Genomic DNA, 27,686 nt, shown 5'->3' on the forward strand with positions numbered 1-27,686 from the left:
TTGATAAATCTTCCCGATGGTCTCCAGCAGAATATTGTCCATCACATTGTCTTTTCTTATTCCCATAATGCATTCTGGTGTATCTCTTCTCCAGGTAAGTGACGCGCACACACCCGGCCATCCACAGGATGGGAAAGTGACCCATCAGACCAGGCACCTTCTTCTCACTCCATGCTCCAGCTCTATTACGTGCCCATTGGTGGATGTTGGTCACCATGGTTGTGGGTTGACCGGACGACAGGCTCCATACACAGGCACAGCAGCTGTGATGTCCTTTGTGGTCTTCCCCTTTCTATCACAGTCCGCAGGAACGTTTTCAGCAGTTTGCTCTACCGCAGATCTTCTGTGGGATCGGATGACCAGACCCAGTCGTGTACACATCACTATTCTTCTCTCGTGTCGCTCAGATCCTTACACTTTTTATTAGGAAGATCCTCTGATGCTATAGGGGCTCATAACATATCCCATTAGGGTTTATTCACACGTACAATATTCTGTGCAGATTTGAGGCAAAGATTTGAAGCTGTGTTCAGTTTACATTGAAATCTGCAGCAGAATACTGTACGTGTGAATAGACCCTTAATATGACATTTTAGAAATGGCCCTGAAACTGACTAAATGGCAAAAAAATAGTTTTGCATAAACATGAGGATACCCTTTATTTCCCCAGAGTACCCCTTTAATATGACTATGAAAAGTAGAAAGAAAATGTAATACAAACAAAGAATAAGTTGGCCAGCACTATTGATTCCAAACTATTGTAAAGACCTGGCTTGCAGGTGCAGGCTGCTGGGCTAAATATACAGCAACAGAAGAATACAGCAGAACACTGCTAGCACAAAGATATAGATAAAACATGAGCATATAGATAGAACATGAAAAGCTATACAGCTGTAGTGCAATAAATGAAAATATGAAACTATGAAATTATGAGGTACTTAGCTTGCAAATTTGGCACCAAATAGCGTGGACCGTCCCACCACGGTAAGGTGACCTTATTCTGGGATGGACCCTACACTGTGTATATGCCTCTGTGTGAACAGTACAGCAGACATTGCAAGGTCTGAAACATCCAAGGCACCTTATATACACCTAATGGAGGTGGGTGGGGTGCAGGAGCCAACACGGAGGTAGCCACTCCCCTGTATGTGTAATACAACCAAAGGATAAGTTGGCCAGCACTATTGATTCCAACAGAGATGTCAGCAGAGAGCACTGTGCTTGTGATGTCAGCAGAGAGCTCTGTGTTCCAAAAAAAAAAGAATTTCCTCTGTAGTATTCAGCAGCTAATAAGTACTGGAAGGATTAAGATTTTTTAATAGAAGTCATTTACAAATCTGTTTAACTTTCTGGCATCAGTTGATAAAAAAAAAATATATATAGTTTTCCACCGGAGTACCCCTTTAAATGTCTCTTCTCAGGACTAAACCGTTCCTCATAGCTAAGATGCTCCATGCCCCATATTAGTTTAGTCACATGTCTCTGCACCCAAACATGGCGATATGTTTTATTACACCGGGGTACTCCTTTAATATGACATTTAAAAAAAATGGTCCTAAAAATGACCAAATAGAAGACATTTTTATTTATTTTTTTGTGCATTAACATGGGGATATGTTCAATTTCCCCAGAGTACCCCTTTCATGACTATGAAAAAAAAAATTGAAAGAAAATGTGACCCAAAAATAAAAATTCAGGGGTTTGAGAACGGGTTAAAAAAACGTAGATTTTTTTAAAAAATTATGGTCATGTTCAACCCAGAAAACAGCTAATGAGCAAATTGCATAATAGAACAGACAAAAAAAATTAAAAAACATTTAAAAAAATTCCCATTAAAGGGGTACGCCGGTGAAAAACGTATTTTTTTTTTTAATTAATTGGTGCCAGAAAGTTAAACAAATTTGTAAATTACTTCTATTAAAAAATTTTTTAAAGGGGTACTCCGGTGAAAACCTTTTTTCTTTTAAATCAACTGGTGGCAGAAAGTTAAACATATTTGTAAAGTACTTCTATTAAAAAATATTGATCCTTCCTGTACTTATTAGCTGCTAAATACTACAGAGGAAATTCTTTTCTTTTTGGAATGCTGTCTGATGACATCATGAGCACAGTTCTCTCTGCTGACGTTATTATAATAATAATGACGCTTTATTTATTGTTGTCCTTAGTGGGATTTGAACCCAAGTCCCCAGCACTGCAAAGCAGCAGTGCTAATCACTGAGCCCCCATGCTGCCCTTAGCATACATCGGCTATGCACGGTTGCTAAAATGGACAGAGATGTCAGCAGAGAGCACTGTGCTCGTGATGTCATCAGTGTTCCAAAAAGAAAGGAATTTCCTCTGTAGCATTCAGCAGCTAATAAGTACTGGAAGGATTAAGATTTTTTAATAGAAGTCATTTACAAATATGTTTAACTTTCTGCCACCAGTTGATTTAAAAGAAAAAAGGTTTTCACCGGAGTACTCCTTTAATCCTTCCTGTACTTATTAGCTGCTGAATACTACAGCGGAAATTCTTTTCTGTTTGAAACACAGAGCTCTCTGCTGACATCACAAGCACAGTGCTCTCTGCTGACATCTCTGTCCATTTTATGAACTGTCCAGAACAGCATATGTTTGCTATGGGGATTTCCTTTTACCCTGGACAGTTCCTAAAAATGGACAGAGATGTCAGCAGAGTCACTGTGCTCATGATGTCAGCAGAGAGCTCTGTGTTTCAAACGGAAAAGAATTTCCACTGTAGTATTCAGTAGCTAATAAGTACAGGAAGGATTAAGATTTTTTAATCAAAGTAATTTACAAATCTGTTTAACTTTCTGGCACCAGTTTATTTAAAAAAAAAAAAAAAAAATGTTTTTCACCGGAGTACCCCTTTAAAACTGACCAAATGGAATGAAATACAGCTGAAATCTGTTTTTTTTTTTTTTTATGAAAAATGTGTTTTATCGAATTTAAAAATGATTGTGCGCACATCCCGTAAATAATATGTATTTTGTCTTTAATGTTTTTTTCTGTGACTTTCCCTTACAGTCCATAAGCCCTAAAAGCCCGGAAGATAAAGTGTCCCCGGTTGCTATTACAATCGCCTTATTAAAAGTCCATTATACCAGCGACGTTTCTGCTCCTCGCGCAGGAATCATTACACGTAATCGTAATTGACATCTTCGCCTCGGGTCTCAGCGCAGAAATTAGATGTTCTGTGGGATATTTCACAGTCCTCCCATAATTGCTCCACAATTGGATTAAAGAGGAGCTGCAGCAGCAATAGGCAATCAGGGGGGGTTCATTAGGAGAGGCGCAACGGGCAGCGAGCGGCGTTCGGGCGTTATTTATAGGGATCCTGCAATGTGCGCCGGTTGGGGGGGGGGGGGGGCAGAGATTATCAGCACGTGTACTGGTCTATGAGAGAAGCTCTGAACAGAAGTCGCGGGTAAATGTACAGGATAGAACTATATTGTAGAGCAGTATTCCTCACTTTTGCGCAAAACTACAACTCCCATCATGCCTGGGCAGCCGAAGGCTGCCCAGGCATGATGGGAGTTGTAGTTTTGCAACAGCTGGAGAGCCACAGGATGTGTTTGATCCCCTCTCAGTCAGCCAAGATTTTTGGCCACCAGGTGTCTTTTATACAGTTAACGAGCTGAGATTAGGAGCACTCTCTTAAAGGTGTATTAAAAGATTTTTGAACTTTTAAAGGAGTACTCCGGTGGAAAACTATTTTTTTTTTTTTCATATCAACTGGCTCCAGAAAGTTAAATAGATTTGTAAACTACTTCTATTAAAAAAATCTTAATCCTTCCAGTATGTATCAGCTGCTGTATGCTCCAGAGGAACTTCTTTTCTTTTTGAATTTCCTTTCCGCCTGACCACAGTGCTCTCTGCTGAAACCTCTGTCCATGTCAAGAACTGTCCAGAGTAGGAGCAAATCCCCATAGCAAACCTATCCTACTCTGGACAGTTCCTAAAATGGACAGAGGTGTCAGCAGAGAGCACTGTGGTCAGACAGAAAAGAAATTCAAAAAGAAAAGAGCTTCCTGTGGAGCATACAGCAGCTAATAAGTACTGGAAGGATTAAGATTTTTTAATAGAAGTAATTTTCAAATCTGTTTAACTTTCTGCCACCAGTTGATTAGAATTTTTTTTCCACTGGAGTACCCCTTTAAGCTATGTGTCCCTGATGCCAAATTATCTATGTTATCAATTAACTTGTATTACCTGTCTGGGATGGATCGTGCCTTTTTTTTTTTTTTTTTTGTATTTTAATGCACCCGGAGCTTTTGCATTCTTGTGCACTATGGATTACTGTCGTCTCGAGCCTTTACAGGGATCCTGTGCGGCCCGTGACAACAGCTGATCACAGTGGGCTCGGCTGCTTTTCGTCAAGCCAGCCCCCTGATGACATGTGCAGCACATCTTTACACCCAGCCGTGCCAGAAATAAAGGGGTTATCCGGGAAAAAACTTTTTTTTATATATATCAACTGGCTCCAGAAAGTTAAACAGATTTGTAAATGACTTCTATTACAAAATCTTAATCCTTTCGGTACTTATGAGCTGCTGAAGTTGAGTTGTTCTTTTCTGTCTAAGTGTGCTCTCTGTTGACACGTGTCTCGGGAACTGTCCAGAGTAGAAGCAAATCCCCATAGCAAACCTCTTCTACTTTGTGCAGTTCCCGAGACAAGCAGAGATGTCAGCAGAGAGCACTGCTGTCAGACAGAAATGAATGACTCAACTTCAGCAGCTGATAATTATTGGAAGGATTAAGATTTTTTTAATAGAAGTAATTTACAAATCTGTTTAACTTTCTGGAGCCAGTTGATATGAAAAAAAATAAAAAATAGTTTTCCACCGGAGTACTCCTTTAAAAGTTCAAAAATCTTTTAATACACCTTTAAGAGAGTGCTCCTAATCTCAGCTCGTTAACTGTATAAAAGACACCTGGTGGCCAAAAATCTTGGCTGACTGAGAGGGGATCAAACACATCCTGTGGCTCTCCAGCTGTTGCAAAACTACAACTCCCATCATGCCTGGGCAGCCTTCGGCTGCCCAGGCATGATGGGAGTTGTAGTTTTGCGCAAAAGTGAGGAATACTGCTCTACGATATAGTTCTATCCCGTACATTTACCCGTGACTTCTGTTCAGAGCTTCTCCCATAGACCAGTACACGTGCTGATAATCTCTGCCCCCCCCCCAACCGGCGCACACCGCAGGTGGCCAAAAATCTTGGCTGACTGAGAGGGGATCAAACACATCCTGTAATACCCCTTTAATCTGCAGATTGTGTTTAGATTCAGTGACAGCGGGGGACACATTCAGTGCAGGCGCGGCCGGACGTACGATGGGCCGCACACATCATCAGGGTTCTGGCTTGTCAGGGGGGGGACGAGAAGCAGCCAAACCCCTTGTGATCAGGAAGGACCTAAATCCTGCAGTGTCCGCAAGGTCCCCCTGCTCAAGAAAGCTCATGTACAGGCCCATCTTGTCAATGAATCTTTGTATCATTTAGATGCAGAGAATAATACACAGCAGTGTTAGGAGGGGTCTGTCCAGTTTCAGGACACATTACACACGAGATAAACCCATGATAGATAGACAGGGGTGGGCCGTCTTACCTCAGTGGGCCCTAACATTTCCCTGACTCTCCTAGGCCAGTTCTGACTGGACATACCATTTGTGCAGCCCGTGGTCCAGAGCTTGAGAACCATTTTAATTTTACTTGTTATTGGTTGGTGATATTATATCTTTTCTTTGTTACTGCGGTCTTTCTTTTCCATTCATAATGATTTTAGGAAGCTCTGTACTGAAGAACCATATACGTTGGGCCATACCAATAGAGTAGAAGCAGAGCTTTTGTCAATGTGTATCCAATGCCTATACAGTGGTGCCTCAACATACGATGGTAATCCGTTCCAAATGGACCATCGTTTGTTGAAACCATCGTATGTTGAGGGATCCGTGCAATGTAAAGTATAGGACAGTGGTCTACAACCTGCGGACCTCATGCTGGGGGAAGTTGTACTCACCTGTCCCCGCCGCTCCGGACCGTCACCGCTCGTCACCGCTGCCCGGGATGTCGCCTTCCATCGCTGCGTCCCCGAGGTGTCCCCGACGCTCCGGCCAAGGCCTCTGCTTCCCCGGCATCCGCGCGCTCCGTCACCGCCATCACGTCAATACGCACACCGCTCCTATTGGATGACGGGACGGCGTGCGCAGCGACGCGATGACGACGATGGAGAGCGCCGACAATGCAGGGGATCCCGAAGAGGATGCGCCGGAGCCCCGAGGACAGGTAAGTGATCGTCAGCGGACCACACGGGGCACCGTAAACGACTATCCGGTGGCGGCTGAAGCAGTCTGCGCTGCCGGATAGCCGTTTATGCAATGGCCCCGACATACAAAAGCATCGTATGTTGATGCTGCCTCTGAGAGGCCATCGCATGTTGAAATTATCGTATGTCGGGGCCATCGTAGGTCGGGGGGGGGGGGGGTCACTGTATAAGTTTAATGTAGCATCTACTGTAAATTATTCATCACTATTGAGCTCAGTGTCTATATTAAAACACAAGGCCTGAAGATGGAGAAGATGCTTTTCTCTGTGTATTCCTGCTCCGGGCCGTCATTTCTGTGTAAAACTATTAGGTTTTATGGGGATCCTGGTCTCACTGCGTGAAACTTCCTCCAACTTGGCGACAGGATAGAGAGGCGCTGGACAAAGCCTAGAAGGGATCTCAAGTTTAATCACCCATGATGCAACGCGTTTCTCAGTAAGACTGCTTCATCAGGCATCTGATGCCTGATGAAGCAGTTTTACTATGAAACGCGTTGCATCATGGGTGATTAAATTTGAGATCCCTTCTAGACTTTGTCCAGCGCCTCTCTATCCCGTCGCCAAGTTGGAGAAAGTTTTACATTGTGCTCAAGTTCTGACGTGGAACGGCTTCAGGCACTCGTCCTATTATCTTTACTTCATAGTTAAAGGAGTAGTCCAGTAGTGAACAAGTGGTGAACAACTTATCCCCTATCCTAAGGATAGGGGATAAGTTGCAGATCGCGGGGGGTCCGACCGCTGGCCCCCCCCCCCCCCCCCCGATCTCCTGTACAGGGCCCCGACAGCCCGCGCGAAGGGGGCGTGTTGACCCCCGCACGAAGCGGCGGCCGACACGCCCCCTAAATACAACTCTATGGCAGAGCCGGAGTGCTGCCTTCGGCAATCTCCGTCTCTGCATAGCAATGTATTGAGGGGGCATGTCAGCCGCCGCTTCGTGCGGGGGTCGACACCCGCTATCTGGCCGGAGAGCCTGGCCCCCGTACAGAGAGATTGCAGGGGGCCCCAGCGGTCGGACCCCCTGTGATCTCAAACTTATCCCCTATCCTTAGGATAGGGGAAAAGTTTTTCACCACTGGACTACCCCTTTAAACTTGTTGGAGTGTAACTTTATGTGGTAAGCGCCACCTTGATTACACCTAATTTGGCTTTAACGTTATCACACTACGGAGCGCTGTCTGTATCTTGTATTAGCTGGGCTCACTGCGTCACGTGACTGCACAACAGATGCACGTGGAAGCAACACTGGACATTAGAAGGTGTTGAATAGTAGACCTGAGGAAGGCGTGTCCTAGTGCCGAAACCTGTTTTGTATTCTATAAAGTCAACCTATCTTTTGCTCCTGTTGTGGTGCAGAGAACATGTCTAGTAAGGCAGTAGCTCTTATTTGACCCTCTTTTGCTCTCCATATCCACTTGCCATATAATCTGCCGTCGTAGTGCAGTGGGATCGGGACCTAGAGGAGCAGACATTTCTGTAAGCTGTCCAAAGACTGGTGCCTATAGACTAGCACAATCCTATAAGGTTAGTAGTCACTACAAGTGAGGTGCTGGGTATTCTACATTAGATAGTGACAAGTAGGTCATTGTGTCACTGTGTTATGTGACCTCACAGCACGGGGCCATTACCTGTGGGCTTTATACTACAGAGGAAATGTTTTTCTTTTTGAATTTCTCTTCTGTCACGACCACAGTGCTCTCTGCTGACCTCTGCTGTCCATTTTAGGAACTGCCCAGAGCAGCATATATTTGCTATGGGCATTTTCTCCTGCTCTGGACAGTTCCTAAAATGGACAGAGGTGTCAGCAGAGAGCACTGTGGTCGTGACAGAAGGGAAATCCAAAAAGAAAAGAATTTCCTCTGTAGTATATATCCCCTAAAAAGTACTGGAAGGATTAAGATTTTTGGGGTATTCTACATTAGATAGTGACAAGTAGGTCATTATGTCACTGTGTTATGTGACCTCACAGTCCTACAGGACACAGCGCGGGGCCATTACCTGTGGATGTCATTAAGCAGTCAGTGGGGAGTCTGACCCACATCCATGCCCTGACATGAATATTATCTGTACACTGTTTAAAGGAAAGGAATATTTATAATGTGTCACTGAGATAGTTGTCATAGAGGTGTAAATAAAGGGGTATTCTGGCCGAATACATCTTATCCCCTATCCAAAGGAAAGAGGATCAGATGTCTGGTGCCAGAAAGTTAAACAGATGTGCAAATTACTTCTATTTAAAAATCTTAATCTTTCCAGTACTTATCAGCTGCTGTATGCTACACAGGATGTTCTTTTCTTTTTGAATTTCCTTTCTGTCTGACCCCAGTGCTCTCTGCTGACACCTCTGTCCATTTTAGGAACTGTCCAGAGCAGGAGAGGTTTGCTATGGGGATTTGCTCCTACTCTGGACAGTTCCTGACATGGACAGAGGTGTCAGCAGAGAGCACTGTGGTAAGGAAATTAAAAAAGAAAATAAGTTCCTCTGGAGCATACAGCAGCTGATAAGTACTGGAAGGATTAAGATTTTCAAATAGAATCAATTTACAAATCTGTTTAACTTTCTGGCATCAGTTGATTTAAAAAATAAAATGTCCTCAAGTCATGTTTTCGGAGTATCCCTTTAAATCCGAAGAGCTAAAATGTAATGATATGACATGCTAATAATGTACTAACATTTTTTTTTCTGAGACTGAAGAGGTCACCGGTGGTGACGCGTGCGATGGAGTGGGCGATAAACTATATAAACATATTCTGATATAATAATCACATAGGAATTCTATTTGCATTAAGAAGCGCCTAGGACGATGAGGTCCTTCACACTAGATACCTACTTAGGAGCCTTGATTGTCTTCTCCGGCTTCTCGGGATACGGAATAATCAAGTCGATGGCCGTATCCGGCTTCTGGAGAAGAGTTCCAAGTTTGGTCTTTATTTCCTTGGCCCTAAGGAGAAAAAAAGCAATAATTATAGTCATGTCTATGCATGAAGGAAGTCGGCCATCCTCCAGCTCCAAGTGGTAGATAAGGACGGCTTCTGTATTAATGTACAGTAAAATTTCTCTTGTGGTCGTAGCTCAAAGCGTAACGTAATAACCAATACAACAGTCAGGTAGATGTGAAAGGACGGATCGCATGAAAGTACACAAAACTGTGGCGGGTGCAGAGGATTCTCGGGTGGGATGCAGGAGGACTGAGACAATGCCATTTCGTTCCGGCAAGGAACTTCTTCCGGCCTCCCATAGGTTGCCTCAGTCCTCCTGTATCTCACCCGAGAATCCTCCCCACTCGCCCCACTTCCTTGCCGGAATGAAACGGCGTTGCCTCAGTCCTCCTGCGTCTCAACCGAGAATCCTCCCAAGCCGCCCCACTTTCCTACCGGAACAAAATGGCGTTGCCTCAGTCCTCCTGTATCTCACCCGAGAATCCTCCCCACCCACCCCACTTCCTTGCCGGAATGAAACGGCGTTGCCTCAGTCCTCCTGCGTCTCAACCGAGAATCCTCCCCACCCGCCCCACTTCCCTGCCAGAACAAAATGGCGTTGCCTCAGTCTTCCTGCGTCTCAACCGAGAATCCTTCCCACCCGCCCCACTTCCTTGCCGGAATGAAACGGCGTTGCCTCAGTCTTCCTGCGTCTCAACCGAGAATCCTCCCCACCCGCCCCACTTCACTGCCAGAACAAAATGGCGTTGCCTCAGTCTTCCTGCGTCTCACCCGAGAATCCTCCCCACCCGCCCCACTTCCTTGCCGGAATGAAACGGCGTTGCCTCAGTCCTCCTGCGTCTCAACCGAGAATCCTTTCCACCCGCCCCACTTCCTTGCCGGAACAAAATGGCGTTGCCTCAGTCCTCCTGCGTCTCACCCGAGAATCCTCCCCACCCGCCCCACTTCCTTGCCGGAATGAAACGGCGTTGCCTCAGTCCTCCTGCGTCTCACCCGAGAATCCTCCCCACCTACCCCACATTTGTGTACTTTCATGCAATACCTGAAATAAAGAAAATTCTGCTTGACTCGCAAGAACCAGTGAGCGATCCGTCCTTTTACATCTACCTGACTCTTACATTTCTACTGAAACACTCTGTTGGGACGTAGAGAACCCCGGGAGCGACATTGGGGAATGATGACCGGAACACTCCTGCGTCAGAACGATTATAGTCAGTAAATTGCCTCTATACAGCGTGCAGTGCCTGGTGTATTTCTACTATATATAATTACCAAGACACCGAACAATCCTTACCAAGCGGTCTGAGGTGTGCCATAACCATGCATGAGGGACGCCTATAGAGACGGCAAAAATCAAGACACAATAGGATAGCAAGTAGAATTATTAATGCAATTATGTTACAGAGGTGAATAGAAAGACCCTGAATATACCGTACAGCAAAACGAAATCCACCTACCCAACTCTTGATTATTAGGGGCTTTATACTGCAGAGGAAATGCTTTTCTTTTTGGATTTCTCTTCTGTCACGACCACAGTGCTCTCTGCTGACCTCTGCTGTCCATTTTAGGAACTGCCCAGAGCAGCACATATTTGCTATGGGGATTTTCTCCTGCTCTGGACAGTTCCTAAAATGGACAGAGGTGTCAGCAGAGAGCACTGTGGTCGTGACAGAAGTGAAATCCAAAAAGAAAAGAATTTCCTCTGTAGTATATAGCCCCTAAAAAGTACTGGAAGGATTAAGATTTTTTAATAGAAGTAATTTACAAATCTCTTTAACTTTCTGGCACCAGTTGATTTAAAAAAAAAAAAAAAAAAAAGGTTTCCACGGGAGGACCCCTTTAAAATACGTAGCTAGGGTGAGAACATATTTGATGAAATTGCTAGCTTTCTCCCAGTAGCGGACATATTTTTTATTCCCCGGCATTGTCCCATAAGACTTATTGTACTGTATTTGCATCCTCTGACTAGCAGACACTCCAATAGCACATGTGGGTACATCCGCGCGAATGCGTTAACTTCCGAATATAAGACAACCAGGCTTATCTGCCGGCCCTACCAGGCCCTACCTTGTGCCCTACTACGCTAAAATGGACTTGACCGCATGTGGAAATGGATTAGTCCGCTAAAGGGGTGTTGGGCAGCTATCAACCGTGGTAGAGAGGAGAGGGGATGCGGTACGCATGGCACGGTAGTAAAAAGGGGAGATTTGGGGGAAGGGAAGAGAAGCTGAAAGCTCAGAGGGGGAGATTTATCAAAACCAGTGTAGAGGAAAACTTGCCCAGTTGCCCATAGCAACCAATCAGATCGCTTCTTTCATTTTCATCAAGGCCTGTGAAAAAGTGAAAGAAGCGATCTGATTGGTTGCTATGGGCAACTGGACAACTTTTCCTCTGCACAGGTTTTGATAAATCTCCCCCAGTGTGCGTGAAACGCTGTGTTTCTCTTGCGACAATCGGGTGAGGGAGAAAAACAAAGGTGTGAAAGCAATTAATAATGAAGGAGACGGAAGAGGTTATTCGAGAAAGTGAAGGTGCATAGTAAATCGTTACTTTTCAGTAATCATTTATGAGATTGTAGAGGTTTTTTTTAAAAGCCTTATTACAGTGCAAAATAATTTCTTTATAATGTATTTTTATTGAGTTTTATAGGTACATACACTCTGGGGTGAGGACAGTAATCGGTCATTTAGAAAGATTTTGGAGCCTTTTTGCTCCCAATAGCGGACACTTTTTTTCCCCCCATAAGTGTCCGTTATTGGGAGATTCTACTGTATTTTATACCGTATTTTTCGCCGTATAAGACGCACTTTTTCTTCCCCAAAACTGGGGGGGAAAAAGTCGGTGCGTCTTATACGGCGAATACACCCCTATCGCGGCGGTCCCTGCGGCCATCAACGGCCGGGACCCGCGGCTAATACAGGACATCACCGATCGCGGTGATGCCCTGTATTAACCCTTCAGACGCGGCGATCAAAGCTGACCGCCGCGTCTGAAGGGAAAGTGACACTAACCCGGCTGTTCAGTCGGGCTGTTCGGGACCGCAGCGGTGAAATCACGGCGTCCCGAACAGTTTACAGGACACCGGGAGGGACCTTAACTGCCTCCTCGGGGTCTTCTCCGTTAAGGGATCCCCTGTATGGCCGGCGCTCTCCTTCCTCGTCATCACGTCGTCGCGTACGTGCGTCGGCGTGCATAACGACGTGATGGCGGCGACGGAGAGCGAGGATACCCGGCCGGCAGCAGAGACGTTCCGGAGCGCCGGGGACACGGCGACAGCGATGGAGCGACATCCAGGGCAGCGGTGACGGGTCCGGAGCGGCGGGGACACGTGAGTATTACCTCCTATCCAGCGGTCTTCAATCTGCGGACCTCCAGATGTTGCAAAACTACAACTCCCAGCATGCCCGGACAGCCAACGGCTGTCCGGGCATGCTGGGAGTTGTAGTTTTGCAACATCTGGAGGTCCGCAGGTTGAAGACCACTATTGGGTTCAAAATCTTTATTTTTTTACATTTTGCCCCTACAAATTGGGTGCGTCTTATACGCCGGTGCGTCCTATAGGACGAAAAATACGGTAAATGACATAAAAGGAGAACATTCATAGAACAAGCAACTAAAAGGAAAACTGACAGAAGCTACACCAGCACCAACCTGTGGGTACTGCCTGTTAGTGCGGGTGACGCTGACCAAAAAGGTGTTTACCTTATCTTTCTAGGTGCTGGCGTTCCAGAGAGATCCCTATAAATCCTAATGTAAATTAGGCTCTTGGTGTCCTTGGAAGGTTCCCTATCCCCATGGTGCACCGGCTGTTCTTATCGGCCGGTGAAGTGAAAAAAACTGTGACCTGGAGCTCAATGCTCTCAGCCCTTCTCAGTGCTGATCACGGTTAGGATTAGGGTTAGAGGTTAGGATTAGGGGTTAGCATTAGGGTTAGGATTAGGAGTTAGGATTATGGGTTATGATTAGGGGTTAGGATTAAGGCTTAGTGATTATGATTAGGCATAAGGGTTAGGGATTAGGGTTAGGATTAGGGGTTAGGATTGGTTGTAAGGGTTAGGATAAGGGGTTAGGGTTATGATTAGGGGTTGGAATTAGGGTTATGGGTTAGGATTAGGCATAAGGGTTAGGGATTAGGGTTAGGATTAGGGGTTAGGATTAGGGGTTAGGATTGATTGTAAGGGTTAGGATTAGGGGTTAGGGTTAGGATCAGGGGTTAGGTTGTAAGGGTTAGGATTAGAAGTTAGGATTAGGGGTTAGGATTGGTTGAAAGGGTTAGGATTAGGGGTGAGGATCAGGGGTTAGTTTGTAAGGGTTAGGATTAGGGGTTAGGATTAGGGGTTAGGGTTAGGATCAGGGGTTAGGTTGAAAGGGTTAGGATTAGGGGTTAGGATTGGTTGTAAGGGTTAGGATTAGGGGTTAGGGTTATGATTAGGGGTTGGAATTAGGGTTATGGGTTAGGATTAGGGGTTAGGATTAGGGGTTAGGATTGGTTGTAAGGGTTAGGATTAGGGGTTAGAATTATGGGTAAGGGTTAGGTATTAGGATTAGGGAGTGAGAAGGAGGCGACTGTAAAGCATAAAAGTGTGTCCCTGTGTGGAGGGTCACATTCCGCTACAAGGACACAGTTTTCTTCATTACCACGCCCCCTAATTCCACCCCTAATAAATATTCATACTCTCTCTTTTGCACGTAGCTGTTTTGTGGTGGAATCCCGTGCGTGTGCCCACAGATCTCCAGCATAGCTGGTCCCGACTATTTGGCTATGTTCACACAGCAAAATGTCCGCCGGGAAAACTTGTGGGCGTATATTCCAGAGACAGCAGGCGCCGGCAAAAAATGCTGGTGCAAGGACCGATCGGAGATGGGCCATCTTAATAGACGGCAATGCATTTTTGAGAGGGATCAGAATTCTGCCTTATGCATGGTGGAGCAGAATCCCATTAAAACTTACAGCACATGCGCAGGATCTCAGCGGACCATAAGAGCACGCCAAACAAAGAGCATAAATCTGAAGAGCTCAGTGAGTTCTGTTACTCCAGACCCCAAGAGGCATCACCTACATCTACATTACAGGAAACATAGGTGAATGTACAGAAATCAGTAATACTAGAGATACTAGGTCATGTGTGAAATTTAAAGGAGTACTACGCCCCTAGACATCTTAACCCCTATCCAAAGGATAGGAGATAAGATGTCAGATCGCCACGGTCCCGCTGCTGGGGACCCCCGGGATTGCTGCTGCGGCACCGCGCTATCATTACTGCACAAAGCGAGTTCGCTCTGCACCAAATGACGGGCAGTACAGGGGACGGAGCATCGTTAAGTCACGGCTCCGCCCCTCATGACATCACGGCCCACCCCCTTAATACAAGTCTATGGCAAGAGTGTGACGACCGCCACGCCCCCTCCCATAGACTCATATTGAGGGAGGCACGCCGTGACATCACGAGGGGCGGAGCGGTGACTTAACGATGCTCCGGCCCCTGTACTGCCCGTCATTAGGTGCAGAGCGAACTCGCTTTGTGCAGTAATGACAGCAGGGTGCCGCAGCAGCAATTCCGGGGGTCCCCAGCAGCGGGACCGCAGCAATCTGACATCTTTGGATAGTGGATCAGATGTCTAGGGGCGGAGTACCCCTTTAAGTCTACATCACCAGCTCCCTGTTATATACACACACACACACATATATATATATATATATATATATATATATATATATATATATATATCTTTTTGGGGACATTTACAAAAGAATGAGGTGTGATCACAGCATGCTGCCTTGTGCTGAACAATGCCACAGGCAGAGGAGCGGACAGGTAATGAATACAGTAGGTTCTGCTGATTTTCTGGCTGCAGAGCAATAGTCTGTTGTGCACTGTTCTGCAGAAGCTCTGGGCCGGAATTGGCAGGAGTGCTGTGGTAGGGGAGTAGGCAGGGTGGGAGGACTTTGATGAAGAGCTGAGGGAAAGCAATGCATTCTGGGAATTGTAGTACTGAGCAACTGCTCAATCAGGAACCCCCTCCTAAAGTCATTGAGATCTGTGGAGTCCCGTTGGTGTCCGTTGTGCAACGGATCGTCCAGGTCTATTGTTTACCGCAGGAATGGACTCCCAAACAGAGCTCCTACGTACATCTGGGCATGCTGGGAGTTGTAGTTTTGCAACAGCTGGAGGCACTCTGGATAGGAAACACTGCAATAGACAGTCGTACTGCGGAGGGGAAAACATTTTTTTGCAATCAGCTGGTTCCAGAAAGTTAAACAGATTGGTAAATGACTTCTATATAAAAATCTTAATCCTTCCAGTACAAATCAGCTGCTGTATGCTCCACAGGAAGTTGTGTAGTTCTTTTCTGTCTGACCACAGTGCCCTCTGCTGACACCTCTGTCCATGTCAGGAACTGCCCAGAGCTGGATAGGTTTGCTATGGGGATTTGCTTCTACTCTGTACAGTTCCCGACATGGACAGAGGTGTCAGCAGAGAGCACTGTAGTCAGACAGAAAAGAACTACGCAACTTCCTGTGGAGCATACAGCAGCTGATAAGTACTTGTAGGGTTAAGATTTTTTATATAGAAATAATTTACAAATCTGTATGCTGGGCGTTGTAGTCTTGCAACAGCCGGAGGCACACTGCTTGGGAAACACTGCTTTATCCTTTTTGGCAGAGCAGACTTAAATTCTTCAATTAAGATTCCACCGTATATATAATTCCGTATAAAATTCACTAAAGAGCCTTAAAATTGTTTTTGGCTCGCCGGATCTGCATCTCTAATCCCCACAACATCCGAGATAGATTAGTGGTTTCTGACAATTATTAGCTAAATATTTACCAGGTTTTCCTCCCTCCCAGTATCATGTGCCACCTGAAAGCAAATTGGGATTCTGTGTTTAACCCCTTAAAGGGGTTCTCCACCATGCGGTGATTTTAGTACGTACCTGGCAGACAGTAATGGACATGTTTAGGAAGGATCTGCGCTTGTCTTGGGGCTAAATGGCTATGTTGTGAGATTACCATAACACTGTGGTTAGCTTTTTGTTAACTGGTATTTCCTGTTTGACTTTTCTTTTTTGACTACAAATCCCACAATTCCATTTTCCTCCCTCCCACACATCAGCCACCCCACCCATTGAAACATAAATGAGCTGCATCCATTCAAATCGGTGTGGTTTTCAATCAGGGTGCCTACAGCTGTTGCAGATTGATCTCTCTCCCACCAAGCGATTGCTCCACCCATTGAAGCAGACAGGCTCCCTGTCACAGCTGACTAGTGATGTCAGGTCTCGGCCGCATTGCAAGCTGGGAAAAATCTGAGACAATAGTCATTTTGTATGCTGTAAAAGCAAATATTGGGGTTAAAATCACAGAAGAATTGTGAGAAAACTGTCATACACAGATACAGACACTATATTATGTACTACACTAACTTTACAGCCCCTGTTGCATAGTCAAAAAAAATTCTGGAATACCCCTTTAATGGGGAACTCCGCTGTAAACATCTCATCCCCTATCCAAAGGATAGGGGATAGCATGTTAGATCGCGGAGGTCCCGCTGTGGAGTACCCCTACAAGGACACAGGGATTTTTCATTTTTTTTGTACTTTTTTCTCTCTCCTCGCCTTCTAATAGCCATAACGCTTTCAATTTCGGGGAGTTAGAAACATCCTGTTGCCGGACCAACATGATGGTAAAGTATGATTTAACTGTCCAACAGGCAGGTACAGAAAAAAGTTATTGCATGGAGCAGGGAGAGGGAACAAGTGGGGGAGGGAAGAGTTAGGCTGGGTTCACATGGAAAACCTCTGGCCAGGGCTAGGACCACGCAGACATTTCCTTCCAGATAGACGGCAATATCTGCAGCGTGGATTCTGACGGAAATTCTGCCCAGAAAAATCTGCAATGTAAATGGGTTAACGGAAAAACCATTCACCTGCGTTTTACCTTCAGGCAGTCAAATTAAATTCAGAAGCAGAAATGGGGGGGGGGGGGGGGGGCTGGTGAATTGGGAAAGCTGGGTGACATGCAGTTTGCATGCCACCTAGCTTTCCCAAATCCTAAATAGCTCCAATATGGCTGCTTTACCAGACAGATATTCTCTTCAGCAGACTGGGGAAGCTGGGTGGTAGAGAGTACACAGTGCAGGCCTCACAGTATTCTCCCATCCCCCCACGCAGCTTTCCCAGTTTCTTAAAGTGATTACCTGTCTGACGAAGCAGCCATATTGCAGACAATTAAGGGGTACTCTGCAGCCCCAGCAATCGGAACATTTTGTTCCAAACTCTTGGGTTGGGCGGTTTGGTCGTGATGTCACTACCATGCCCATTGTGAACTCATGTCATGCCCCCTCAATGCAAGTCTATGGGAGGGGGCGCCACGCCAGCGGCGGGATATCCTTAGGATAGGGAATATCATTTATAGGGGCGGAGTACCTCTGTAAGAGAAGCAGCAGATGGCACTTAGCTGCTGTATTCCCATTTGTTTAATTTTTGATTAGTTAATTATTGAGTGATTATTTTAACCTTTTCAGGACGTCCTTAAGGACGTAGGGCGTATGCATACACCCGTGGGAATTCTGGTCCCCGCCGCTAGCCGGTTGGGGACCAGACCGGGATGCCTGCTGAAATCATTCAGCAGGCATCCTGGCACATTGCCGAGGGTGGGCCCCCCCCCCCCCCCCATGTTGGCGATCGCAGAAAATCGCATGTCAATTCAGACATGCGATTTTCTGCTATTCCGGGCTGATCGGGTCTCTGGTGACCCGATCACCTGGAAAATTGGAATGATCGGAGCTGTCAGTGACAGCCCCGATCACCCTGAGGGATAGGAGTGAGGTCACAGAGCTGTGATCTCCTCATATCCCCTGCCATTAGTCAGAAATTAATTCTGACCAATGGCAGCGCACGACAGGGGGTTGCCATGGAAACCCCCCATTCTGCCCACCCCTGGATGTCGGGAAGAATGGGGGGGAAAAGATGGCGGCGGTTACCCAAACAGAAGATGCCATGGGGACCGCCGATCATCGGTGGAGACTGCGGAGATCAGCGGCACAGGTAGGGAAGCGACGGTGGGGAGGGAGGGGGGCAAAGGAGGGGGGAAGTAAAGCGATCTTTACTGCTGCCCTTCTAGTGGTTGCCAAACTGCAACTCCCAGCATGCCCAGACAGCCAAAGGCTGTCTGGGCATGCTGGGAGTTGTAGTTTTGCAACATCTGGAGGGTCACAGTTTGGAGACCACTATTACAGTGGTGCCCAAACGGTGGCCCTCCAGATGTTGCCAAACTACAACTCTCAGCATGCCTAGACTGCCCAGGCATGCTGGGAGTTGTAGTTCTGTAACATCTGTCCCTTCAGATTTTGCAATTTTCGTGAACATTTTTAAAATTGCTGCTCTACTTTGAAGCCCTCAAAAAGTAAAAATATGTCCATTTTATGATGCCAACATAAAGTAGATATATTGTATTTCTGAATCAATATAAAATGTATTTGGAATTTCCATTTTCCTTATAAGCAGAGAGCTTCAAAGTTAGAAAAATGCAAAATTTTCATGAAATTTTGGGATCTTTCACCAAGAAAGGATGCAAGTTACGACAAAAATTTACCAAGTAGAATATGTCACGAAAAAACAATCTCAGAATCAGAATAATCGGTAAAAGCATCTTAGAGTTATTAATGCATAAAGTGACGGTGGTCAGAATTACAAAAAAAGGCTGCGTCCTTAAGGTGAAAATGAGCTGCGTCCTTAAGGGGTTTAGGTGTAAAAAATGCCTCCAATGAAATGTAAACCTAGAGACCAAAGACAATTAATGGCAAATAGATAGGAAGATTGGGCAACGTTGGGTACTTTGCTAGTGGGGTGATAAAGGAAAGATTTGGATTTCTTTTCGGATCCGATACCAATTTTGGCTTACGTACATGGGAAAACTGCATTTCACTGGTATCCATGTTTGTTTCCTATGTCATCACAATCTCTTCACAGCAGATGGACTTTACTATAAAACAATCTCAAGTAAGATTTTGGGGATTTCTGGCTAATACTTCAAGAAGGAAACGTGATGGGTCGTTAAGTACTTACAGCCTGAATTAATCCCAAACAGATACAACAACTATTTTGTCTACACCAAATGGCTTATTGGCTCTTACCCATCATGGCCCGCGTCTATAATATATTTCACTTATCCTATTTACAGCCGCCCCGGCTTAGGACCCGACTGTCTCCAAGGAGTCAACAACTGAATTCCGGAGTATTGTCTGCTTAATGTTTTCCTAAATGGCCTTTGTTACTTTCCTTAAATCAATTCCCTCTACGACTTATTTTTTTCTGTCTTCCACCACATTTTGGAAAGACTAGACATGAAATAGTTTCCATAAGACTTCTGGATCACACCCTCCAAATTTTTAGAATTTCTACAAAATTGTCCAGTTCCGCACAAATCTCTAGGATAGTATTTTGCTAACATCCACAGCACCTGGGATTGGTTTCAATCTGTGTTTTTTCTTAGACAATCTAGAACACTAAACCTTATTTCACCAAATATTAAAACTTCCCGACCTTGTCAACCAATACAATGTGGGAATGAAACAATGAATAGTAGGGACTTAAAGGACAACTGTAGTGGTCAAAAATCCCTGCCCAAATGTTCCCCAAACAAAAGTTATACAATTCAGTCAATTAGTCCTATTTACCTATATGCAGCCGTTTCTGAGATATTAGAGTTGCCAGCATAGCCCAGTAGTCCTGCGTCCGTCCCCTATTCATTACATTGCAGCCGCCATCTTGGGGACGGAGATCTCTTCCTCCCAGCAGTGTTTGTGCTCCCCCTAGCCTCTGTCAGCTCCTCCCTCTTATGCATATGCATGAGCGGGTGCTTTGTGAGGCAGCCATAGGCTCATCCTCAGAAACGCCCCTATCTGTAAGATTCAAGCAGGGGGAGAATGAGGACGTCCACAGCTCCTCCCCCCTCCCCTGCTCTGTCTACACAGGACCTCACTTATCACCGGGGAGGATTCAAGTTATCACGGGGGAAAACACAGAGCAAACCACTGAGCGGGGAGGGGAGGACGTGTGTGTGGAGGAGACATATTACCCTGCACGGGCTGGTGGTGTATACAGGGAATAAATATCATACTGATTCTGTGTGTGAGGGGGGGGACTACTGAATGACACATGCTGGGAGTTGTAGTCCCTGTTATGTGTGTGTGTTTGCCAGTGTTTCCCAACCAGGGAATGCTGGGAGTAGTAGTTTTGCAACATCTGGAGGCAACCTGGTTGGGAAACATTGGTGTATGAACTACAACTCCCAGGAGACTACAGAGATACAATACAGGTGTTTGTGAACTACAACTCCCAGGAGACTACAGAGATACAATATAGGTGTTGGTGAACTACAACTCCCAGGAGTCTCCTGATACAGTAGAGGTGTTGGTGAACTACAACTCCTTTATACACTCAAACAGCAGAAAGCTGACACGGCATGCTTGGATGTATAGTCTTACAACAGCTGGAGTCACCTCTGCAACTCCAAGCATGCACATACAGCAGAAAGCTGACAGGGCATGCTGGGATTTGTAGTCTTGCAACAGCTGGAGGCACCACTGGAATTCCCAGCATGCCCGAACAGCATATAAAATAACTGGGCATGCTTGGAGTTGTAGTTGTGAAAAAGATGGAGGGACCAATATCAGGACAGTTTTATAGACAAACAATTATGGTTTTTTTTTACCATTTTTACTTTCACTCTCCACTCTCCACACTACAGTGAGCACAGAGGCAGCTGCTTCATCACTGGACAGGAGCAGCATGGGGAGGGGGAGATGAGCAGAAGGGGAGGGTGTATGCATAGGGAAGGGAGATGTGGGCGTTACAATATAATAATTTGCTCGGGGGGATAGAACAGGGGGAGGGCAGCAGCTTACAGGAAGTAAGCACAAGGCATGATGGGAGATGTAGTTTTATTTTCATTTCTCCTCCGTAATTCGTGTGCTGAGAACGGGAGAAAGACTGGGCCAATTTTGATGGGGGAGACATCGTTGGAAAGGTCTTTCAAAGACCTATTAAATGAGGTAAAAAAAAGTTTTTTTGCCCAGCACTGCAGATGTGCTTTAAAGGACATCTATAGTGCAAAATAACTTATCCCCTATCCGAAGGATAGGGGATAAGTTATAGATCGCGGGGGTCCGATCGCTGGGGCCCCCCGCGATCTTCGGTACGGGGCCGCGGCAATATACAGGAAAGGGGGCGTTCCGTCCCCGCATGACGCGGCGGCCGACACGCCCCCTTCATGAATCCCATAGACATACATGGAGGGGGATTGTCTGCCGCGGCTTTCTGCTGGGGACGAAACTTCACTTCCGGCAGACTGCAGCGGCCCCGTCCAGGAGATCCCGGGGGCCCCAGCGCTCGGATCCCCCGCGATCTATAACTTATCCCCTATCCTTTAATGGGGTACCCCACTTCAAGACATAGGATAGGGGATAAGATGTCTAGTTGCGGGGGTCACGTAGTTGGGAACCCCCGCAATTTCTCCTGCAGCACCCGAGGGAACTTCACTTCGTGCCTGATGACGGGCGATACAGGGGCCAGAGGATCGTGACATCACGGCCTACCCCTTGTGTCGTCACACCCTGCCCCCTCATTGCAAGTCTTTAAGAGGGGTCGTGACGGCCACTACGCCCCCTCCCATAGACTTGCATTGAGGGGGCAGGGCATGAAATCACGAGGGGGCGGGGCCGTGATGTCACAATACTCTGGCCCCCTGCATCAGGCATGAAGCGAAGTTCCCTTTGTGCACCAGATGACGGGTGCTGCAGTAGAGATCGCGGAGGTTCCCAGCGGTGGGACCCCTGCAACTAGACATCTTATCCCCTATCCTTTGGATAGGGGATGAGATGTCTAGGAGTGGGGTACCCCTTTAACCAGACAATAGGACACATTTGTGTTGGGAAATAGGGTTGTAAAGTTTTCCAAAACTTTTTTATTCTCACACATCATTAAATGTGGATAATATGGAAATACACAGTTTTTATAGTTTTAAACGTGCATAGTTCTCATCTTCATGTCAACGACCCTGCACATCGCAGGGACAAATCAGCTGTGGCCCCGGTGCTCACATCTCCCAGCGGCGGCCTATTTAAACTGGTCAGCTGCTCAGTCCTATGCAAGTGATTGAGGATTTATTCCTTCTCCGTCTTCCCTGTAATATTCTGTGATCTGGCCAGACCTCTGCTTCTGACCTGACCTTGCCTTTGCCTGCTGATTTTGTACTACACTGCCCTCTTGGTTTGGCCCTTGCTTTTCCTGACTCTGTTTCTGATTATGAGTATGCACTGTGTCCGTTCTACGCTTGTCCCTTTTAACCCCTTCTCTGTTGATTTGGTACCTTTCACCCATGTGTTGCTGACCTGGTTTGTCTGACTTTCCTTGACGCCCCCTGGCGCTTAGTCCAGTGTAGTAGCCATCGTTTAAGGTGGATCATCCAAGTAGGTAGGGACAGTGTTTTGGGGCCAGCTCAGATTTGCACTGCTCCCTACACGAGACATGACACCAAGTGTCTGGATTTCTCATTCCTGCACTTTACACCACAGGAACAACTTATGTGACAAAAGGATTGTTGGGCTCACAGGGGACCTTCAGGTTAGCTAAACCACCATGCCATGTAACATCATTGCCATGTTTTCTTTAAAGGAGTACTCTGCCCCTAGACATCTTAGGGGATAAGATGTCTGATCACGGGGGACCCCTGCAATCTTGGCTACGGCACCCCAGACATCCAGTGCAGGGAGCAAACTTTGCTCCGTGCTGGATGACTGGCATTGCAAGGGCAGAGGCTCATGACATCACGATTACGCCCCACTAATGACGTCACGCCCCCTCCCATAGACTTGCATTGAGGGGGCATGGCCGTGACATCACAAGCAGGGTGTGGCCGTGACCGCGAGCCTCTGGCATTGCATCCAACACTTTAATCAAATGTTGGGTGCTTCAGGGAGATCGTGGGGGCCCCCAGTGGTGGGTCCCCGGCGATCAGACATCTTATCCCCTATCCTTTTGGATAGGGGATAAGATGTCTAGGGGTGGAGTACCTCTTTAAAGCACTACTACTACAACCTCGCCTGCACTACTTTTATGTAAGTCAGTTAGTAAATCCCCCATAATGTCCTTAAAGTAAATTAACATTGTAATTTCTTCCCACCCTCCAGATGCAGCCTCCATGATCAATACTAGAGGTATTGATTTTCTGCTATAAATATCTCAGGATGTTAGAATAATAAGATTACAAATTCCTCTGATGTCTGGGAGAATGGAGCTATATAAACCATCGATGAAAGGGAAGAATTGGATTATAATATGATGCTACAATGTTCAACAAAATCTGCAGGAAAGGAATGAACCTACATGTCCATTTATGACAGTATTACTGATCCGTCACATATAGCAGTAACTAATACCTTCTGGAAGAGGATGGGACCCACCAGGCACTAGTTCTGGCACAATAGCTAAATAAATATATATATATATATATATATATATATATATTATTTTTATTTCTTTTTTTGCTATTGTTAAAGTGGTTATCTGGAATAGAACTTTTTTTAAAGCTTGCCCATCCAGAATGTCAGCATTTAATTAAATAATAATAACAATAATAATAATAATAATAATAATAATAATAATAAAAAATAGACTTACTACTCGCCTCCAGACCAGTTGTCTGGTCTGGGGTCTGAAAAAAATGTAGAGGTCTGGGTTTTTGACTCATTTAGTGATAGGGGGGTTATATGGGATGTGGAATAATTTAGGGGTCTGAATTATTTTGATCAATTTAAGGGTCTGGTTTGAGGTCTGGATTCAATTAATTTGAAGGTTCAGTCTGGGGTCTAAATTCATTCAGCCATCTATTATGGGCAGGCCTGGACTGGCCTACTGGGATACCGGGAATTATCCCGGTGGGCCCTGGGCCTGGGGCCGCTTTGGGGCTAGATTAACGTAGGGGCTCCAGGCCCCTACATGAAAATAGGTCCAGCGGACTGCACAGGCGGCCCGCATAGGCCGCCTGGCGCAGACAATAAATATCTTAGCAGAAAAAGAGGGCCGGCCCTGAACTGTCCCAGGCCCGCCCTGCTTCTTACTTACGGCCCTGGGTGGTCGGCTGCCTGGGGGTGACATGACCTCACGTCTAAGCGCAGCAGCGCAATGTCGGAGTTCACTGTGCCACCGATCAGTGCGCCCGCCACCCTGACTGCTCTCTCTCTCGTACAGAGCCCCGCTTGTCCTCAGTGTACAGAGCCCCGCTTGTCCTCAGGTACAGAGCCCTGCTTGTCCTCAGTGTACAGAGCCCTGCTTGTCCTCAGTGTACAGAGCCCTGCTTGTCCTCAGTGTACAGAGCCCCGCTTGTCCTCAGTGTACAGAGCCCTGCTTGTCCTCAGGTACAGAGCCCTGCATGTCCTCAGCGTACAGAGTCCTGCTTGTCCTCAGTGTACAGAGCCCTGCTTGTCCTCAGTGTACAGAGCCGCGCTTGTCCTCAGGTACAGAGCCCCGCTTGTCATCAGTGTACAGAGCCCCGCTTGTCCTCAGGTACAGAGACCCGCTTGTCCTCAGTGTACAGAGCCCCGCTTGTCCTCAGTGTACAGAGCCCTGCTTTTCATCAGTGTACAGATCCCTGCTTGTCCTCAGTGACTGCACCTAATGTGGGGAACTGTACTGCACCTGATGTGGGGGAACTATAATGCACCTAATGTGGGGGAACTATACTGCACCTAATGTGGGGGAACTATACTGCTCCTAATGTGGGGGAACTGTACTGCACCTAATGTGGGGGAACTGTACTGCACCTAATGTGGGGGAACTGTACTGCACCTAATGTGGGGGGAACTCTACTACACCTAATGTGGGGGGAACTGTACTGCACCTAATGTGGGGGGAACTGTACTGCACCTAATGTGGGGGGAACTCTACTACACCTAATGTGGGGGGAACTGTACTGCACCTAATTTTGGGGGAACTGTACTGCACCTAATGTGGGGGGAACTGTACTGCACCTAATGTGGGGGGAACTGTACTGCACCTAATGTGGGGGGGAACTGTACTGCACCTAATGTGGGGGAACTATACTGTACCTAATGTGGGGAGAACTATACTGCACCTAATGTGGGGAGACTAATATGCTTTAAAATGCATGATTTTACCTTTTATGAACAAGAAAATGGGGCTGGTATGTAATTTTTTCCAGGGCTGGTTTTCACACCCAGTCCGGCCTTGATTATGGGTCTGGAATTAATTAGAGGTTTGGTTTGGGGTCTGGAACCATTTAGGGGTTGATTACTGGATTTATTTAGGAGACTGAATTAATTTGAAGGTCAAGTTGTGGCTCTGAATTGATTTAGGGATCTGGTATAGGGTCTTGATTTATTTAGGGGCCTAGTTAGGGGTCATGATGGTCTGGGCTGAATGGAGAATGACTGCAATGGGAGAAGCTGGGACCTATGAAGCACTGGATGGTAGTTCAGGCCTAATTAACAACTGGGTGTTACCATTTTCTTTGTCAAAAAGATGTGTCCCCACACAGACTGACAGCGAAGTAAACCTGCTAGCACAGAAAGATGGTATTTACTATAGACAATGCATGGCACAGAGGTGGGGGAATGGATGGTCAGTGGATAGGTAATAGCTCAAAGCCTATGTTCAACTTCAAGGGGAATTTTTAGATAAAATATCCCATTCACTATCCACAGGATAAGGGATAGGTGTCAAATCACTGACCCCCCCCCCCCCCCCCCACACACACACACACACACACACGATCTCCAGAACCTGACTCATAGTTATGAATAATCAGTACAGTGTCTATGGAGCAACCAAAGATAGCCGAGTACAGCAGTTGACAATGAATGATGTGGTGGTGCGCATTCATATCAAACACTCAGGGCCTCGTTTGGGATATTGCGATGGGTCTCACCAGTTGGAACCCCAGGATCTGACACTCTGGATAGGGCATAAATTCTGTTAGCTTGGAATACCCATTTAAAAGGATACTCCACTGCCCCATAATTTGGAACATTTTGTTTCAAATGCTTGAAGTGGGCGGCGGGGGTCGTGACATCGCGACCATGCCCCTCGTGATGTCACACCACGCCCCCTCAATGCATGTCTATGGGAAGGGGCGTGGCGACCTCTCATACACTTGCATTGAGGGAGTGTGTTGTGATGTCACGAGGGTCGTCGTGTAACATCACACCACCGCCGCAGAGATTGCGGGGATCCCAGCTGCGGGACCCCGCGATCAGACATCTTATCCCCTATCCTCCGGATAGGGGATATGATGTCTATGGGCAGAATACCCCTTTAATCTGCCACTGTTTATGAAACAAACAGCAAGGGGGCACTGAGCTACAAGACTAAACAGAAAAGCCTACGCAATTCTTTGGTAAATAATCAGAAAAAAGTTGAGGAAATTGAGGTCATTATTATGTCTTGGTCCTGATGAAACGGCCGTATTAAGTAGATAATTGTTTACCCCATCGCTTCCTACTCCAGGATCTCTTGTGTATAAAGCAGGTGCGGTCACAACCAAGGGAAACCCGGATGGGCAAACATTGCGTAGAATAACAGGAAGAAAACCAAACCTTCATCTTCGCTTTTGAATTTATTTTTATTCATACAGTACCAATATAAATCCTGGGAAAACAGCACCGGAGGTGAACTGAAGTGTTTCTGTGCAGGTCTCAGATAAAGCGCTTGCTCAGACAATTACGTCAATAAATTGTAAAAAAAAAAAGGGTAGGTGGCACAAACATGTCCGTACCAGGTGTGACTATCCACTTTTTGTTCATGACTACAATCTCTTTTTACAATAAGCTGCTCACGGAGTGTCCTGTTATGACCCCAACAATCGGCTGTAAACCTAGAAGCAAGGGTTTAGTTTGCCTGCAGCACCTCCACAGGAGAAATGAAGCATTGCACAGTGGTTATTGAAATTCAATGGGCTGTCTGATTAGTACAAGGTCATGGCAGGTCCTCCAGAGTGAAAGACACTCTTGGTAGCCAATCTCCAATCTCACTGTAAAGGGGCCCCTCAGTATTAAAGGGGTATTCCAAGTTTTTTGTTTTATTTGACTGTGCTACAGGGGCTGTAAAGTTAGTGTCATTCATAATATAGTATATGTACCTGTGTTTGATGGCTGGTCTCACAATTCTTATGTGATCTTTCCCCTGATAATCCTTTTTAGCAGTATAAAAAATTTGTATTCTCTCAGCTTTTCTCAGGTTGCAGTGTGGTCCGAGACATAACATCACTAGACAGGTGTTGAAAGGGAGCCTGTCTGTGCTTCAATGGGTGAAATGACTGCTGGGTGAGAGAGAGATCATTCTTCACAGGGATGAAGGGAATTGTAGTTTTAATCAAAGCGCACATAAAAAGGGTACTCAGCTGT

At 46.2% G+C, this 27,686-nt stretch overlaps 1 protein-coding gene across 3 annotated transcripts in view; it reads right to left on the reverse strand.

The window, feature by feature from the left end:
* The window catches only part of RGS5 (regulator of G protein signaling 5), a 164,420-nt gene that overhangs the window by 93,916 nt on the left and 42,818 nt on the right, over nucleotides 1-27,686 (reverse strand). For 2 of the 3 annotated variants that reach the window (XM_056523298.1, XM_056523295.1), the window contains exon 2: nucleotides 9,156-9,266. Coding sequence is in view for 2 of the 3 variants with exons in the window: in XM_056523295.1 (XP_056379270.1) it covers nucleotides 9,156-9,266 (111 nt within the window). In the remaining variant the exon portion in view is untranslated. Of the gene's footprint in view, nucleotides 1-9,155; nucleotides 9,267-10,558; nucleotides 10,695-27,686 lie in introns of those variants that run through there. The other variant, XM_056523297.1, reaches the window with a different exon arrangement.

Source organism: Hyla sarda, chromosome 6 (assembly GCF_029499605.1).
Source record: "Hyla sarda isolate aHylSar1 chromosome 6, aHylSar1.hap1, whole genome shotgun sequence".
NCBI lineage: Eukaryota > Metazoa > Chordata > Amphibia > Anura > Hylidae > Hyla > Hyla sarda.